This window comes from Balaenoptera ricei, chromosome 13 (genome assembly GCF_028023285.1).
Source record: "Balaenoptera ricei isolate mBalRic1 chromosome 13, mBalRic1.hap2, whole genome shotgun sequence".
In the NCBI taxonomy this organism is placed as follows: domain Eukaryota; kingdom Metazoa; phylum Chordata; class Mammalia; order Artiodactyla; family Balaenopteridae; genus Balaenoptera; species Balaenoptera ricei.
In genome coordinates, this window is record NC_082651.1 from 81,115,542 (window position 1) to 81,133,792 (window position 18,251).

The 18,251-nt window shown below is 40.1% G+C and overlaps 2 protein-coding genes across 9 annotated transcripts in view; one reads left to right on the forward strand and one right to left on the reverse strand.

The window, feature by feature from the left end:
- Window positions 1–1,842, reverse strand: part of BABAM2 (BRISC and BRCA1 A complex member 2) — a 444,468-nt gene extending 442,626 nt beyond the window's left edge. Inside the window, exon 1 of one of the 3 annotated variants that reach the window (XM_059942959.1) lies at window positions 1,812–1,842. The gene's annotated coding sequence lies outside the window, so the exon portion shown is untranslated. Of the gene's footprint in view, window positions 1–1,271; window positions 1,695–1,731 lie in introns of those variants that run through there. The other 2 variants (XM_059942958.1, XM_059942957.1) reach the window with 2 other exon arrangements.
- Window positions 1,843–2,184: 342 nt separating this feature from the next.
- The window catches only part of RBKS (ribokinase), an 85,616-nt gene continuing 69,549 nt past the window's right edge, over window positions 2,185–18,251 (forward strand). For 2 of the 6 annotated variants that reach the window (XM_059943683.1, XM_059943684.1), the window contains exon 1: window positions 2,246–2,328. Coding sequence is in view for 3 of the 6 variants with exons in the window: in XM_059943686.1 (XP_059799669.1) it covers window positions 2,234–2,328 (95 nt within the window). In the remaining 3 variants the exon portion in view is untranslated. Of the gene's footprint in view, window positions 2,329–18,251 lie in introns of all 6 variants that reach the window. The other 4 variants (XM_059943686.1, XM_059943687.1, XM_059943682.1 and 1 more) reach the window with 4 other exon arrangements.

An 18,251-nucleotide genomic window follows, 5' to 3' on the forward strand; every position in this document is an offset into this window, starting at 1 on the left:
CACTTTGAAGTCTATTTTTTTCCTGTTCTGCAACATTTCCACTTTTATTTCTACCCACTGATGTCACAGTTCTTGAAAGGATGCTTATCTAGATCATATGCAAAACAGAAATACTCATCTTGGAAAAAGCAAAAGGACCTTACCTACATTACAAAATTATTCTTCCATGTATTTCCCCCCAATACCTATTGTTATTTTACCTCTCATTTCTATGAAAAAGGGAAACAGAACCAACACATTCTGAAAATCTACTGAGTATCAAGCACTATATTATCCATCTCTATCTGTAATTTCATTTACTTCCCAATAACTACCTTGTTCTCTGATTAGTATTATTGTTCCCATTTCACAGATAAGAAAACCAACGCTTGGCAAGACTAAGTAACTTGTTCAAAGTCACAAACCTAGCAAGCAGAAGGATCGGAATTCAAATTCAGATCTCTCTCAAAGTCCACTATACTCATCTTCTTCTCAAATAAACATAACTTCAATCACCAAAGAGAAAAGCATCAAAGTGAATTTATGTTTCTTTTAACACACACATCTAGTGAAATGAACAAAAAGTCATGAATTTAAACTAATGGTTGCTTGACAACTAGAAACAAATTAGACTACTGTTGGCCTACTGCTGAAGCTGGCCTGAGTGATTCACTAGGCAAATGCTAAAGGGAACAAACCTGCTCCAGAAACCAAACTATACTTCAGGTGACAACATCCCATCCAATTCAGCAACTGTCATGACCTTAGAATGACACCTGAAGGAATGAATTTGTCTTTGTTTCCAGAACAGCCATAATACTATCTTTTGACAGTGCAAGATTTCATGCAGCATTAAAATGTTTCAACCGTAGCTGTTGTGACTTCTCTAAGGAAGAGGAAAAAATAAAAAACCTGACTCCAAAATCAGAGGTCACCAAACAGCCAAAAATGATGGTTCTTTGGCTTTTGAGCCAGGGACACGGATGAGAGATCACCCCCCAGTAGTAGCTTTTACACATCAAAGCACAATAATAGATCCCAGATAGTCAAAATTTTACGGTGGCCAGCCTCCCTTGAATGCTAGTTGTGCATTTTCTATTTCCTGGTTTTGACGTATAACATACAGAAGGAAAGTGCAGAAATACAATTTTTACAGGGGTCTGCTGCCTCAAGATAGGGTCACATGAGGTCCTTTGATGGGTAGTCTGTGGAATACAAAGACGTCTAAAGCATCGCCTAGTTTCTTGCAATTAAGATGGGATGACAAACACGGAAACATGTGCCCAGCTTACGTCATGGAACGGAAAGGGGTGGCGTCCTGCTGCGTCACGTCGACGTCATACAGCGCACGAGGGAAGTTACACTGGGGAAGCAATTTCTCCAAGGGGCAACATTCAAGAAAAACAAGTCGGCTCGAACCCAAAGAATGACCACCCCGCTCTAAAACGGGACAGCTAAAAGGGGACGCTCTTCCTTCCCCCAAACTGTATGATCCCCTCATCAGGCGGGAAGGAGGGAGTCTGAGCTTATTCAGGGACCAGGGGGCGGGCTAAGTGTGGAGAGAGCAGCCTCTGGCCTTGGGGGCTCGTTCTTGAGGGGACCAGCGTGATGGGGATGAGCAGGGCATCTTTGGAACAGGGGCCTTCTCTATAGGAAGAGAAGGCGAGCCCTGGGCATATTTAAACCACGGTCCTCAGCGCCACCTGTGCGACTCGGGATCCAACCTCCCCGCACCAGCCCCAGTCCAGGTACCTGGAACTTAGTCCGATCGGTAACCGGCGACTACGTGGGGGTACAGGTTACCCGAGCGCGCCCCCGACCGACGCACCAACCTGCGCGCGCACCGCGGGCCAGATGCGTGCGCGTCCCCGGACGTCCTGCCCCGCCCCGCCCCCTCTGCGGCCCAGGAGCCGGGCGGCGTGCGCGTCCCCGGCCGCGCCAGGCCGGGCGCTCGGAAGGGCGTCCCCGCAGTGCCTGAAAGTTCCTTCCTCCGCGCCTGCCTCGTGCGCGGCGAGCTGCGCGGAGCGTGGAACGATTAGGAGGGCTCTGTAACGAGAGGCTGTGCAGGGAGACAATTCCTGGGAGAACTGGGGGCAGTAGGTGGGCGGGGTTATTTCGGGCATCCAGGTGGGCGACCCGCGTGGGCGTCCGGAAGGCCCGCGTCGTTAGGGAGCGTGGAAGCGGAGTCTCTGGTTACGGGGTCGGGCAAAGGTTAAAGGGCAGCCTCTAGGTGGGAGAGCGCTGACTTTGCGCAATGGCCGCCTCTGGGGAATCCGGGAGGCAGTGGCAGGAGAAGGTGGCGGCGGCGGCGGTGGTGGTGGTGGGCTCCTGCATGACCGACCTGGTCAGGTTAGTCCGGGGCCCTCACGCAGAGTCTGCGGCTGGAGCGAAGGGCGGACTGCGCTCTCTCTTTTCACTGCCTTGGCACTGGGGCTCTGGGGATGGAGAGTGTTGACTTGTGGTGAGAGCTCCAGGTTTCCCCAGCCCGCAGCGTGCCTTGATAGGGTAGAAGAGGCAGGGTTTGAGTTTGTAAACGTAACTGTCAGATGAGGGAACATAAAGGCCGGGGTGTAGGGAAAGCTCTGGTGTAACTAGCAGGGCCTCCAAAGACCTGCTCCTGTTTTCTTGACCAGGCTGCTGAACTCTCCTCTGGCTAGCCGAGTGACTTTGGCCACGTCATTTTACCCCCGAGAATGTGCCCGCCTCACAGCGTTGTTTTGAAGACTAAATGAACTAAAGTGTTTTGAGCTATAATATTATCCAGATTGGGTATTATTCGTGTGAACGTGTATAAAATGAGTGGAGCAGAGGTCAAAATTTTAGGCGGTCATCTTTCACTGTATTGATTGTTGGCTTTCCCGCATTTCATCTTTACCGCTTATTTTTCAGTATTAGAGTAACCATAGGTTGTTACCTATGGCAAACCAAGTGTGAGTCAAAATAAAAACCCGTAAACACAATATATACAACCATTTTAAAAAAAAGTGATCAAATAAACAAAATATGCTAGATGAAAATAGTTGAGAGTGAGATTGGATGAAGAGATCTTCCCAATTTATCTTTTTTTTTAATGAAAATGGCTTTTTTGATTATAAAAGCAATGTTTATTTATTATAAAGAAAAAAAAACATATCCCAAGAAATCCTACCATTTAGGTTGCTTCAGTTTAATTTTTTGGTGAGTGGCATTTTAGATATAATACTATTTTTATATTATAAAAATAAAAAATGATTATACTACAGTAAGACTTTATCTGTCCTGCAACCTTGCTTTTCCAAAGGATAGCCGAGAACCTGGAAATATTAAATAAAAAGGCCTTGGGACAATCAGAATAAGTCACCAAATCCCTGCACTAAACCACCTGTGTTTTACTTAGAAAATAGTTTTGGGCTTCCCTGGTGGCGCAGTGGTTGAGAATCTGCCTGCCAATGCAGGGGACACGGGTTCGAGCCCTGGTCTGGGAAGATCCCACATGCCGCGGAGCAACTAAGCCCGTGTGCCACAACTACTGAGCCTGCGCATCTGGAGCCTGTGCCCCGCAACAAGAGAGGCCCCCACAGTGAAAGGCCCGCGCACCGCGATGAAGAGTGGCCCCCGCTTGCCTCAACTAGAGAAAGCCCTCGCACAGAAACGAAGACCCAACACAACCATAAATAAATAAATAAATAAATTTAAAAAAAAAAAAAAAGAAAATAGTTTTAGGGTCTTCACATAACCAACTTAATCTTATATTGCTTAAAATGTTTATAAACTAGGTTATCACATTTCCAGACCGAGATTAGAAAGGTGGAGATTAGAAAGGGGGAGAGACTGCAAGGGGCAGTTATAATAATCACCAAAAACTTGAGTGAGGACAGTGTATCAACAAGCAACAAAAGAGTTTTAAATGCCAAGAGCCTGGGGAATTCCCTGGCAGTCCAGTGTTTAGGACTCTGCGCTTCCACTGACGCGGGCCCAGATTCAGTCCTTGATCAGGGAACTAAGATCCCACAGGTGTGCAGTGTGGCCAAAAAAAAACAAAAACAAAAACACCAAGAGCCTTTTTTTTCCCGCAGATATTTGAGCTACATTGTGCCAAGATAGATGTGCTTCCTTTAGTGACAGAACATAAAGTCCAATCTAGTTCTGGACATTTGGTGAAGAGGCCTACACATCTTTCTCTAGAGCTAGAGTCAGCAAACCTTTCTGCAAAGGGCCAGATAGTAATTATTTTAGGCTTTCTGGGCCACATTTGGTCTAGGTCACATATTCTTTTGTATTTTATTTTTTTTTAACAGGTACAGAATGTAAAAACTATGCCTTACAAAATCAGCCTGCAGGCCATAGTTTGCTGACTGCTGTCTAGAGCATCACCGTCTGACAGTTCACTATAGTAATTGATGTTACTAGCAATGACTCTTTTCAAGAAAAGGGAATATGGTAATAGTTAAATTTTATATACAAATGGGGCACGTGTTTTATTTTAGAAATAGTTCCATCAAATATACTTAAAGTTTAGTTACATAAAGGAATAAACCTTCAGATATCTAAAATAATTCATTCCTTAGAAAATCCATCTAGCTAAAATTTTACCATAATTCTATACGTGAAGTACAGAAGAGAAAGAAAGCTAAATAATTTTCCCATGCACCCTCCCTGAATAAGAATGCCAGGGTTAGAATTCAGAGCCACCTTCCTGTTCAACTAAGAGCTTTCTGTGAAGCTTGACCATCACACATTAACGCTAATTATAGTACTTTCTAAGATGAATACTCTTCAAACTTTGGGGAGGGCAGGGTCTCAAATGCCCATGTTAGCATCTGTCAGGATTTAAAAGCTTATTTCAGAGCTAGAGGAATTTAGAGATTATTTATAATCTCTAAATCTCTTCAGTTTATAGATGAGTAAAGTGAGGTCCAGAGAAGAAACTCTTACATTGTGGATAACCTTTCCTTTTTTTTTTTTTTAATAAATTTATTTTATTTATTTATTTTGGCTGCATTGGGTCTTTGTTGCTGTGCAAGCTTTCTCTAGTTGCGGTGAGCGGGGGCTACTCTTCGTAGCAGTGCGCAGGCTTCTCATTGCAGTGGCTTCTCTTGTTGTGGAGCACGGGCTCTAGGCATGTGGGCTTCATTAGTTGTGGCTCGCGGGCTCTAGAGCGCAGGCTCAGTAGTTGTGGCTCACGGGCTTAGTTGCTCCGTGGCATGTGGGATCTTCCTGGACCAGGGCTCAAACCCACGTCCCCTGCATTGGCAGGCGGATTCTTAACCACTGCGCCACCAGGGAAGTCCCTGGATAACCTTTCTAATTTCTCTTCTCTTGCCATTTTCTTTCCTTTATAAGATATCCAGGTTTCTGTTCTTCACATGAGTCACTATTAAAACTTTTTATTCCCCTATAGATTCTCTCCCACAACTTTACTAACAAACTTTTCATGATTTCTTTTCTGATTACTTCTGCCTCTGAAGATATTTACAGAATACCTGAGTATAGAATTTTTATTTAAAAGCCTGCTTCTGTGATAAACTTGGGTCCAACTTCACTGGTTATGGTACATATCATGATTGTATTATTTTTCTATTGCTTCTGTAACAAATTACCACAAACTTAATGGCTTAAACAATACAAATTTAATACTTATAATTCTGCAAGTCAGAAGTCTGACACAAGCCTCACTGGGCTAAAATCAAGTTGTAGGACTGCGTTCCTTTCTGGAGTCTCTAAGGGAAATCTTTTTCTTGCCTTTTCTAGCTTCTAGAGGCTGCTCACATTCTAGCTCATGGCCTCTTCCTCCATGTTCAAAGCCAGCAATGTCATCACTCTGATACTCACTCTTCTGCCTCCCTCTTCTACATTTTAAGAACTCTTGTGATTTCATTGGGCCCAAATGGATAATTCAGGATAATCTCGTTATTTTAAGGTAGCTTATTAGCAGCCTTTATTCCCCCCTTGTCGTGTAACATTACGTATTCACAAGTTCAAGGGATTAGGATGTGGACATCTTTGAGGCAGGGTTGGTCTGGGGGTGGGGCATAATTCTGCATACCACAGTGATTAAAGTCAAAAAATCTTATAATACTTAGAGCTTGGAGAATCACTGAAGCCTATCAGTCCATCCTCCACATTTTACAGATGAGGTAATTAAGAGAGGTTAAATGACTCACCCCAAATCATACAGCCAGTTAGTGGGAACCCAGGTTTCTCAACCTTTATCTTTCCATTATGTCATTGTACCTCTAACTCTGGCTCATATTTATTGCCCTTTTCATGTACAGTTCATTTAAGGGCTTATAGTCTGTGCATTCATTAAGTGTTTACTTTGTAAGCTGGCAAGGAATAACAACTAAGGGTTTATAATGTTCAGGTCTAAAGATAGTATCGTCATTACTGTTCCTTACTTCCTATCTAAGTTTAACCATAACCAGCCTGGACACCCATGCCTATACTGTAAAATCACTTTAGAAATAAAACTACTTCAGTAACTAAGCCCTCTTGGATGGCATCCAAGTCCAACTCACTTTATATATTACATTACTGTGTGCCAGGCACTGCTAATTCAATCAATGAGCAACTTTTTTCATTTCTAATTTCAGTCCACTATGAATAGTAAGCTCTATGTACTAATAATTTTTTAAAATCATTAGCTCACCCAACATGACAAACAATGAACATTATTTAATACCCACCTGTATTTATCATTATTCTCTTCCTCCTTCAACAATCATCTCTGAAGTTCCACATTGCAAAGATAAGAGAAATCAAGTCTGTTCTTGTGGAAAATTAAGTCAAAGTTCCTGCAAAGACAGATTCCCATGAGAACCCAACAACAGATGAAACTTTTTAGACATTAGGCTCATAGACCTTGGTTAATCATGCTTTCACTAATCTTTATTTCTTATGACATGTGTCACCCATTTTTAAAATTATTCATTCAGCAAATATTTATTGATTTTATACCATGTGCCTCTGGACTTCCCAAGGTGCAGAGGATACAGCAATGAAAAACACAGCAAAAAATCCTTGCCTCATGGAGCTTACATTCTAGTGGAAGAGACAGACAGTATCAGTTAGAAATAAGTAAAATACATACTCTGTTAGATAAATGCTGAGGAGGAGAATAAAGCATGAAAGGGGGATGAAAGTAGTAATTTTAGATCATTGGCCACAGAAAGCCTCACTGAGAAGGTGATTTGAGTAAAGACCTAAAGGAAGAAAGGAAGCAAGCCATACAGAGAACCAGAAGAAGAGCATATGCAAAGGCCCTGAGGCAGGAGCAGACCTCTTATTATCAGTGAACTACAAGGAGTCCAGTGTAGCTGAAGAAGAAAATAAGGGAGAGGGGAGGGCAATTGATGGTTAAAGGACATTGGGTCCTACCCTGGATGAAATGAAAGGCCAGTGGAGGGTTTGAGCAGACAAGTGACATAATATGACCCGCAAGGGCAGAAACAGGGAGACCAGGTCAGAGTTAATTACAATAATCCAGGCAAGAAATGATGGTAGCTTGAAAACAGTGCAAGTGGGGAGAAGTGGGCATCTTCTGATTATATTTTGAGGGTAGAGCTGACAGGATTTGCTGAGGAGTACGAGATAGGTCAAGGATTACCCCAAGTTCTATGCCCTCTGCAAGTGGAAGGGGAAATTGATGTGTGCTGAGATGTAGAAGATTGTGACAGAGCAAGTTGCGTAGGGAGAGGGCAGTGTCAGGAGCTCAGGCTGGACGTGTGAGATTTGAGATGCCTGTTAGACATCCAGCTGAAGGGGTCAAGAAGACAGTTAGATATATGTGTTTGGAGTTCAGAGGAGAGATCTAGCTGGAGATATGAATTTGAGAGTCATCAGTGTATAGATGGTATTTAAAGCCATGAGACAGGATGAGATCACTGAGGTCTGCGCTCCAAGGGCACTCCAACATTGAGAGGATCCATTTTACATAATTTATCTCCTGTCTCACATCTCTCTGTACCCCTAAAACTTGCTTTGAGACAAGCTTAATACAAACCCATGTTTACATTTCCATGGCAATAGACTATGATGTCAACTAAAACCCTATGTTATCCTTTTACATGCTCCAATTAAAAGTGATGGCTGGAGAGGTAAGGCTCATGTTCAACCAAGCATCTAAATTTAATCCTTGGCAAGTCAGGAAATGATTGCTTAATTCTCAAAAGATTTTAATTGGAAGGTGGCATAAGTGAATTTAGAAGCTTTTCAATCCAAAGTGGATGAAATGTTGGACCTAGATTACTTTAAAAAAAAAAAAAAGGCCAAAATTTTATACTGTACCTAGAAAAGTTTACATGTGTCTGACATATTACGGTACCCTCTAACCTGCCTTCCACCAGAAGCTTCTTGACTTGTCAAATTTAGAACAGAAAAATCACTTTGGCAGTCACTTTTTCAGGAAAGTAAAAGCCAGAGGAATATTGGTCCAAGAAGTATCATGCATTCCCAATAGTAGAGGAATATAATATCATCCTTCATTATTCTTTCTGCTCCTTAAATTGGTCTTCAAAGTTGCTTATCAGTTACCAATCAATCTTTAAATTAATGTTTCATTAAACATGTTTCTGTCAACTGAATTCCCTAAATTCAAATGAAATCATTCATGGGAAATTTGCTAATTTTGGTGCCTTCAAATAAAATATATGTTAAAAGGTAAATTACGTATGACAAAGAAAGAGCACCTATTGTTTGGTATTACTAAGCAGTCCCTTTTGCAATCCATTACTTGGCCAGCTCTTCGTGCCCTAGTGTCTGCATTCTAGGGAGAGCAAGGTGAAGTGGGCTTTGTGATGAACGTTGCTCCAGTATTTTGATTACTTGTATGTAATACTGAAATACTGAGAGTGTGCTAAGTGCTAGGGATACTGCAATTAGTATAACATGGTCATTGCTCTTGAGGAACTTATAGTCCAAAGAAGGCAGACACAAAGATAGATCATTGTAGTATGGTGTGCTAAGTACCTGCAGGTTCTGTGGGAGAACAGGGGAAAGTTCCTGGATAAGATGCCTCCTGAGCCAAGTCTTGAAAAATAAGCAGGTGCTAATCCAGGAAAAAAAAAAAAGAAGAAGAAGAGGAATCATTCTGGCCAGTTGGGATGAACACGGGGAGTGAAGTCATGGATGTGGGTATGCCAGGGTGGGCCAGGGACGGCAACCCCTGGGTCTGCACACTGCACACTAATCATCAGATGGAAGGTGTCCATGAAAGACCTCATCAGCCATGCTAAGGTGCTTGGGCTTTATTTTGTAGACCCTGGGAGCCAGTGAAGTGTTCAAAGTATAGGAATGGCATGGTCAGATTTGTATTTCACATAGCTCTGTCAGTGCCCAAGGCAGATGTAAAAGAAGGCAATGTTTTGAAGGCATCAAAGACATTCTCCTTGAAGACCGAGAGACCCATTTTGAAAGGTAAAGCAATGGTCTTCACAAGAGTTGATGAAGACCTGAACTAGGACAGTAGTAATGGGGATAAAGAAGAGGTTAAAGGTTAAAGAAATACTTAGGGAGTAAAAGAGTTGAAAACATCTGTTAAGAAAAATGGGCATGGGCTTCCCTGGTGGCGCAGTGGTTGAGAATCTGCCTGCCAATGCAGGGGACATGGGTTCGAGCCCTGGTCTGGGAAGATCCCACATGCCGCGGAGCAACTAGGCCCGTGAGCCACAATTACTGAGCCTGCGCGTCTGGAGCCTGTGCTCCGCAACAAGAGGGGCCGCGACAGTGAGAGGCTCGAGCACTGCGATGAAGAGTGGCCCCCACTTGCCGCAACTAGAGAAAGCCCTCGCACAGAAACGAAGACCCAACACAGCCATAAATAAATAAATAAATAAAAATTTTAAAAAAATAAATAAAAGAAAAATGGGCATGAGTCAAGCATCTGCTCTCTGGTCCTTTATGAGCAAACCCTGTTACTGACAGTTAGCTTTCCCAAATTGATAAGACCTGGAAACTGGAGTTCTTGGAAAGAATCTCATTTTGTGGAACAAAAGCATTCTATGCTTCATGCTTTTTAGCAGGGGAAAAAGATTATATTCCTTAAAAATCAAAATATGTATTATCAAATAATTAAAAGGCAGTCAAATCCCCTCTTGGGAGGAAAAGTCGAAAATTGGTTTTGAGATTTAAGAAAAAATATTGATTTGCTTTTATAATTGTAATGGAGAAATTAATGACAAATTTAGCTCAGGAAATTCACAACTATTTATTGGAGATAATGAAACTAAGAAGATATTAGGTATACCAGTACTCCTAAAAACAGAAACTACACAAACTCCACCACCCATGTAACAAAGATATTTATAATGTAGCAAAGGTGTGTTTGGGGAACTTAAAGAAATACTGTGAAACTAGAGACTTTTAGAGTAGGAAAGAACCTTGAGTTCATTTTTGTGTTCCACACTGTTCATTTTAATTATTGGAAACAAGGCTGGGAAGAATTAAGTGATTTTCCCCCAGCAAATACCGTTAAGGTTGGAGCCAGGATTAAAATTGTATCTCTTGACTCTCAAATACTAACACACTGTTGTGAAGGTTAGAGTAGCCTTTCAGAAGTTTGACATATATTTGCAAGAGACAAGAAGGTATTCAAAAGTGCTACTAGGGAGCATTTTCCTTGGGGGGAGAAAAAGCAAATTATGTAGTTATCTGTATCAGAGGACTTAATATTGTCCTTTAGAGGGTTTTTTTTCATATTTTTTACTATGGTAAAATACACTAAACATAAATTTTATTATTTTAACCATTTTTTAGTGTACAGTTCAGTGGTATCAAGTATTATACAACCATCAGTATTATACAACCATCATCACCATCCATTTACAGAACTTTTTTTTTTTTTTAAGATACAGAAAAATCAAAATCTTTTATCTCCTCTTGCCTACAGCTTGTCTTTGCCAAGAAGGGAAAGGGCTGCAGCAGGGAACATTTAAAAGTAGGGACCCCGTGCAGGGAGCATACTGTATAGTGCAGGGAACTCTACTTAATGCACTGTGGTGTCCTAAATGGGAGAGAAATCCAAAAGGGAGGGGATATATGTATATGTATGGCTGATTCATTTTGCTGTGCAGTAGAAGCTAACACAACATTGTAAAGCAACTATACTCCAATAAAAATTAATTTTAAAAAATAAATAAAAAATAAAAATAGGGACCCCCCGCCCTACCTGGTCAGTTTCTTCCAGCTGGACAGAGTCCCCTTTGGGGTTTTTTTGGATCACTTTCTAAATTTAATATGCATCAGGGTTGAGAACCGTGAACTCAAAAGGACCATAATTTAAAATTTTTCATCTTCCCAAACTGAAACTCTGTACCCATTTAAACAATAACTCCCTGTCCCCCCTCCCCCTTGCCCATGGCAACCACCATTCTACTTTTTCTCTATGAATTTGACTTCTCTAGCTACCTCATGTAAGTGGAATCATACAGTATTTGTCCTTTTGTGACTGACCTATTTCACTTAGCATAATACTTCAAGGTTTATCTATGTTGTAGCATGTGTCAGAATTTCCTTCCTTTTTAAGGCTGAATAACATTCCAGTGTGTGTCGGTACCACATTTTGTTTATCCATTCACCCATCGATGGACACTGGGTTGCTTCCACCTTTGCTCTATTGTAAATAATACTGCTATAAAACATGGGTGTACAAATATCTGTTCAAGTCCTTGTTTTCAGTTCTTTTGCATATATACCCAGAAGTGGAATTGCTGGATCATATGGTAATTCTGTCTAATTTTTTGAGGAACCACCATATTATTTTCCATAGCAGTTGTACCACTCTTCCTTTCCCTATCTTGCATTTCTTTTTAAACTACCTACTCTTCATCTTACCCTCCTTTTCCTATTCCAGTTTATCGTGTGAGATTTTTTTGTGTCTCTTATTTTTGGCTCCTGCTAGCAATCCCCCTTTTATGTCCTCTTATGCAATTATGCGTCCCCATGTGCATGCATACGTGTTCTAGGTGTATGTTTGTCGGGGGCGGGGGGATGACTGGGCAGAAGAGGAGCTCAGTAACCTCACACCTCCTCCCCTACCACCACACTCAGCCACAGCATTGTTGTCACCACTGTATTACTTGGAGATAAGTAATTCAGTGTCCTAAATTTATACCTGTAAGTTGATTCCATTTGCTATGATGAACTTCTTTGAACACTTACCTTTTGGACTTGTGTCTTTTTCCTTCAGGAAATTCATAGAGGTAGAATTTCTAGATCAAGGGAAATAACATTTTTAAAAATTTTTGTAATATATTGCCAATTTGCCTTCATAAAAAAGTGTTCTAAACTACACTCCCACTAGCAATGTGAGAAACGCCTATTTCCTAGAAAACTAACCAACACACTGCCGGTTTGAAAGGTGATAAATATTATCTCCTGTTTTACTACTAGTGAGATTGAGTTTTTTCTCAGATGTTTGTTGGTTTGTATTTCTTCTTTTGAGAATTGCCCGTGCATGTGTCCTTTGTCCATTTTTCTGTTGGCCACCCCTTAAGATTTTAAATGAGAGTGTTCAGAGGGAAAAAAAACTGTGAGGATTCTAGCATGAAAGAGAGTTCTTTCTGCAGCAAAGGAACTAATAGTGTAAAAATGAAAGTGGAGCCATAAAATTGACTCCAGCTAGCACAAAATGTTGTGGAAATGAGAAAGAAAAAGGTCTCAACACTGGCTGCCAATTAGAATCAATTAAACCAGACTTCCAGGGATAGGGCCCAGGCATCAATATTTTTTGGAATAAATTCCTCCCATAGATTTTAATGTGCCACCAGGGTGGGGAACAAGCATTTATCAGTAAAAGCAGGAGCTATGAAGTAGTGTGAATGTGGCAAAATACTGTAGTAATTTGGAGAAATTACCCTTTGAGAGAATGGGGATAGGGTTATTCCTGACCCTGGGAAGGCATACTTGGCACAGATGAGCACATCAATTTTTAAGTGGCACCATACCTGGTTATACAGTCTGTCAGCTGTGATAATACATAGTGTTAACTCCTGACACATTGTATCACGTGACACTGTCCAGTGGATATCAGTTCTTGAATTACGTGAGTTCTGCTCAGGATAGTTATCTCCTAGTTAAGTGGCTGGATCTTCCTCCATTTTGACAGTGAGCATACAGTGTTAACACTTGACTGTAAGCTCAGTGAGGACAGGGTCTGGAGGTCCTCAGAACCTCAAAACAAAGCCTGGAATATAGTAACACAATAAATGTGTGCTGACAGTGGACTGGGTATCCCGAAACGGGTCTGAGATGATTCCAATATATTTCTTCCATAGCTATACTAAGTCAAAATTTGCCTCATTGGATATAAGTTTAATCACTTGTTAGTAGTATCCACATAGTGATGCGTTACCCTTTTGTTATATGATCTTTAAGGAACATACAACAAAAATCATAAAGGAAGATTTCTTGGAATTGTGTAAAGTTCTTATGACAACTGATTGTGGTCTTAAAATTTTCATATGAACATTTTAAATAATCTCCATCTATCTTTCTTTACTTTCTTCACAATTTTTATAATACTAGCTTGACTTGGTGCATTTCTTGTATATCTGCACAAGGCAGATATAAATTATCTTTGTATGTATATGGTCGACTTGTTTTCTAAACGAAACTTGGGGGTTTTGTTTGGAGTTTGGGTTATTTTGTTTGGAGGTGTTTTGTTTTGTTCTTAGTTTGTTTCCCAGATATATCACGTATTAGATACTGGCTTTTCCTCTTTGGTCAAAAATGTTTTCTAATGCAGTTCTTCCATAATATTGCAGAAACTAACTTGTGCAACACTTTTTAAGTGCCTTTTACGTATTATATTTTACATCTGGACTTTTACCACTGATTTAAAATGTTACAATCCATAGACTGTGGTAGCAATAATATTGATTTTTTTTTTTTCTAAATTAGAAGTCTTCATTTCCAAGTGAGAAATAACAAATCTAAATTTTCAGTTACCTGTTTTCAAACAAGTATAGTTGACCCTTGAATAACGCAGGGGTTGGGGGGTGCCAACCCCCACACAGTCAAAAATTCACGAAGAACTTTACAGTTGCCCTTCATATCCACGGTTCCACATCCGTGGATTCAACCCACCATGGGTCTTGTAGCACTGTAGTATGTATTTAGTGAAAAAAATCTGGCTATACACACAGTTCAAGCCAGTTGTTCGAGAGTCAACTGTACTCTGCCAAAAATCTTAAAGAAACTCAACTCCCAAGTCCTTTAGGCTGTCTTGATAAAAATTATAAGCAGTTCTTTGGTACAGGTGTACCTCACTTTATTGCGCTTCACAGATAGTTTTTCACAAATGGAAGGTTTGTGTCAACCCTGCATTGAGAAAGTCTATCGGCGCCATTTTTTCAACAGCATTTGCTCACTTCATGTCTCTGTGTCACATTTTGGTAATTCTTGCAATATTTCAAACTTTTTCATTATTATTGTATTTGTTATGGTGATCTGTGATCAGTGATCTTTGATGTTACTATTGTAATTGTTTTGGGGCACCATGAATGGCACGCATATAAGACTTCAAGCTTAATGTTTTGTGTGTTCTGATTGCTCCACTGACTGGCCATTCCCCCCATCTCTCTCCCTCTCCTCGGGCCTCCCTATTTCCTGAGACACAACAATATTGATATTAGGCCAATTAATAACCCTACAGTGGCCTCCAACCGTTCAAGTGAATGAAAGAGTCACACATCTCTCAGTTTAAATCAAAAGCTAGAAATGATTAAGCTTAGTGAGGAAGGCATGTCGAAAGCAGAGACAGGTGGAAAGCTGGTCCTCTTGCGTCAATTACCCAAGCTGTGAATGCAAAGGAAAAGGTCTTAAAGGAAATTAAAAGTTCACTCCAGTGAACATATGAATGGTAAGAAAGAAAACAGTCTTATTGCTGATATGGAGAAAGTTTCAGTGGTCTGGATGGAAGATCAAACCAGTTACGATATTCCCTTAAACCAAAGCCTAATCCAGAGCAAGGCCCTAACTCTTTTCAATTCTGTGAAGGCTGAGAGAGGTGAGGGAGCTGCAGAAGGAATGTTTGAAGCTAGCAGAGGTTGGTTCATGAGGTTTAAGGAAAGAAGCCATCTCCATAACATCAGAGTGCAAGGTGAAGCAGCAAGTGCTTATGTAGAAGCTGCAGCAAGTTATCCAAAGGGTCTAGCTAAAATCATCAATGAAGGTGGCTCCACTAAACAAAAGGTTATCAAATGCAGACAAAACAGCTTCAGATTAGAAGATACTATCTAGGACTTGCATAGCTCGAGAGGAGAAGTCAATGCCTGGCTTCAAAGCTTCAAAGGACGGGCTGACTCTCTTGTTAGGGGCTAATGCAGCTGGCAACTTAAAGTTGAAGCCAGTGCTCATTTACCATTCTGAAAATCTTAGGGCCCTTAAGAATTAGGCTAAATCTGTTCTGCCTGTGCTCTGTAAATGGAACAACAAAACCTGGATGACAGCACTTCTGTTTACAACATGGTTTACTGAATATTTTAAGCTCATTGTTGAGACCTACTGCTCAGAAAAAAAAAAAAAATCCTTTCAAAATATTACTGTTCATTGACAATGTACCTGGTCACCCAAGAGCTCTAGTGGAGATGTACAATGAGATTAATGTTGTTTACATGCCTGCTAACACAACATCCATTCTGTGGCCCATGAATCAAGGAGTAATTTCAACTTTCACATCTTATTATTTTAGAAGTACATTCCATAAGGCTAAACGTGCCACAGAGTGATTCCTCTGATGGATTTGGGCAGAGTTAATTGAAAACCTTCTGGAAAGGATTCACCATTCTAGATGCTATTAAGAACATTTGTGATTCATGGGAAGAGGTCAAAATATTAACATTAACAGGAGCTTGGAAGAAGTTGATTCCAACCCTCATGGATGACTCTGAGGGGTTCACGACTTTGGTGGAGGAAGTACCTGCAGATGTGGTAGAAATAGCAAGAGAGCTAGAAATGGAGCCTGAAGATGTGACTGAAGTGCTGCAATCTCATGACAAAACTTGAACAGATGAGGAGCTGCTTCTTAGGGATGAGCAAAGAAAGTGGTTTCTTGAGATGGAATCTACTCCTGGTGAAGATGCTTCGAAGATTGTTGAAATGATAACAAAGGATTTAGAGCATTACATAAACTTAGTTGATAAAGCAGCAGCAGGGTTTGAAAGGATTGACTCAAATTTTGAAAGAAGTTCTGCTGTGGGTAAAATGCTATCAAACAGCATCGCACACTACATAGAGAAATCGTTCATGAAAGGAAGAGTCAATTGATGTGGCAAACTTCACTGTCCTATTTTAAGAAATTGCCACAGACACCTCACCCTGATCACTCAGCAGCCGTCAACATCAAGACAGGACACTCCACCAGCTAAATGATTATGACTTGCTGAAGGCTCAGATGATGGTTAGCATTTTTTAGCAATAAAGTATTTTTTAAATAAGGTAGGTACATTGTTTTTTTTGATGTAATGCTATTGCACATTCATAGACTACAGTATAGTATAAACATAACTTATATGCACTGGGAAACCAAAAAATTCATTTGACTCACTTTATTGCGATATTCGCTTTATTGTGCTTGTCTGGAACTGAACCAGCAATATCTCTGAGGTATACTTGTACTTTTTGTTGTTGTTGTTGTTTTTGTTATAATTTAGTTTTCATTACTTTCTAAATACCATTATTATGTCTTCTTTGATCCATCAACTTAATTCCTCCTGAACTCTAAGGAAAGGAACACTATTTGGTCTTTCCACTTTACCATCTTGGTTCAGCTTGCAAAACTCCAATATTCTTCAAAAGTACAGCTACCAGAAATTACATGAGAAATTATAAAAACATGAAATATAAATAATTCCAAGGGACATTAAGTACATTTGTACATAATATCTTATAATGGGTTTTGTAGTCAGACCAGCCTTTGTTTGAATCCTGGCTCTGCCATCTTTTACTGGGTGAGCTTGGGTAAGTTTTTTAATCTAATTCTCATTCTTCTTATCTGTGAAATGGAGATGAAAATAATAACCTTGTCTTGGGGTTATTGTAAGGATTAAGTGATTTAGTGGTCATAGGTGCTTAGTGCAATATTTGTCTTATGATAAGCACTCAAAAAATGGTATCTGGCACTATTAATGTATGTATATTTTAACAACTGTTTATTGGACACTTGATGCGTATAGGCACAGTCTTAGGCCATAGTGATACAGAAGCAAACGTGATACAGGCTATGAGACAAACATGCATAGATTGCTAGGGAGTAGAGGCAGGGCAGCTAACCCACATGGTTACATTCGGAGTCCTAGAGGAAGTAATATCTGAGTTGACGCATGACACATATAGATTAGCTCCAAAAGAAGAAGGGGAAAGAAATTTCCAATCATAGGGAATAGGTTATGCAAAGAGATTTGAAATACAAATAAGATTTTAAGAATGAATACTTAACTATTATGACAGTGTAGTGAAGGCCACCACTCTCCCCTGTAACATCACTTAATGTCACAATCAAAAGAAGTAGAGAGATGCAATGAACTATAAGTCTTTTTCAATACAGAATTTGCTATTTTTTATGCTCATAAAAATAAAAACAAATATTTCTGTTATATCTACTGAATGTCCAATATTATAGTCAAAATTGAGAAAAAATATCTAAAATATATAAAGAACTCCTGCAACTCAAGAGCAAAAAAATAATCCAATTAAAAAATGGGCAGAAGTTCTGAATAGACATTTTTCCTAAGAAGACATATAGATGCCCAAGAGGTACATGAAGAGATGCTCAACATCACTAATCATCAGGGAAATGCAAATCAAAACCACAATGTATTATCATCTCACACCTGTTTAGAGTGGCTATTATCAAAAAGACAAGAAATAAGTGTTGGAGAAAAGAGAACCATTGTGTACTGTTGGTGGGAATGTAAATTGGTACAGCCACTATGAAAAATAGAATGGAGGTTCCTCAAAAAGTTAAAAATAGAACTAACAATCTAAGGGTCCACTGATGCATGAATAGATAAGGAGAATGTGGTGTATGTATATACACAATGGGATATTATTCAGCCATAAGAAATAAAGAAAAATTTGCAACAATATAGATAGACCTGGAGGACATTATGCTAAGTGGAGTAAGTCAGAAAAATACCATTTGAGATCACTTATATGTGGGATCTTAAAATATATATATTTAATTTAAAAACTAAGCTCATAGATACAAAGAACAGATGGGTGGTTGCCAGAGGTGGGGGTGGGGGTGAGTGAAACGGGTAGGGGCTCAAAAGGAACAAACTCCCAGTTATAAAATA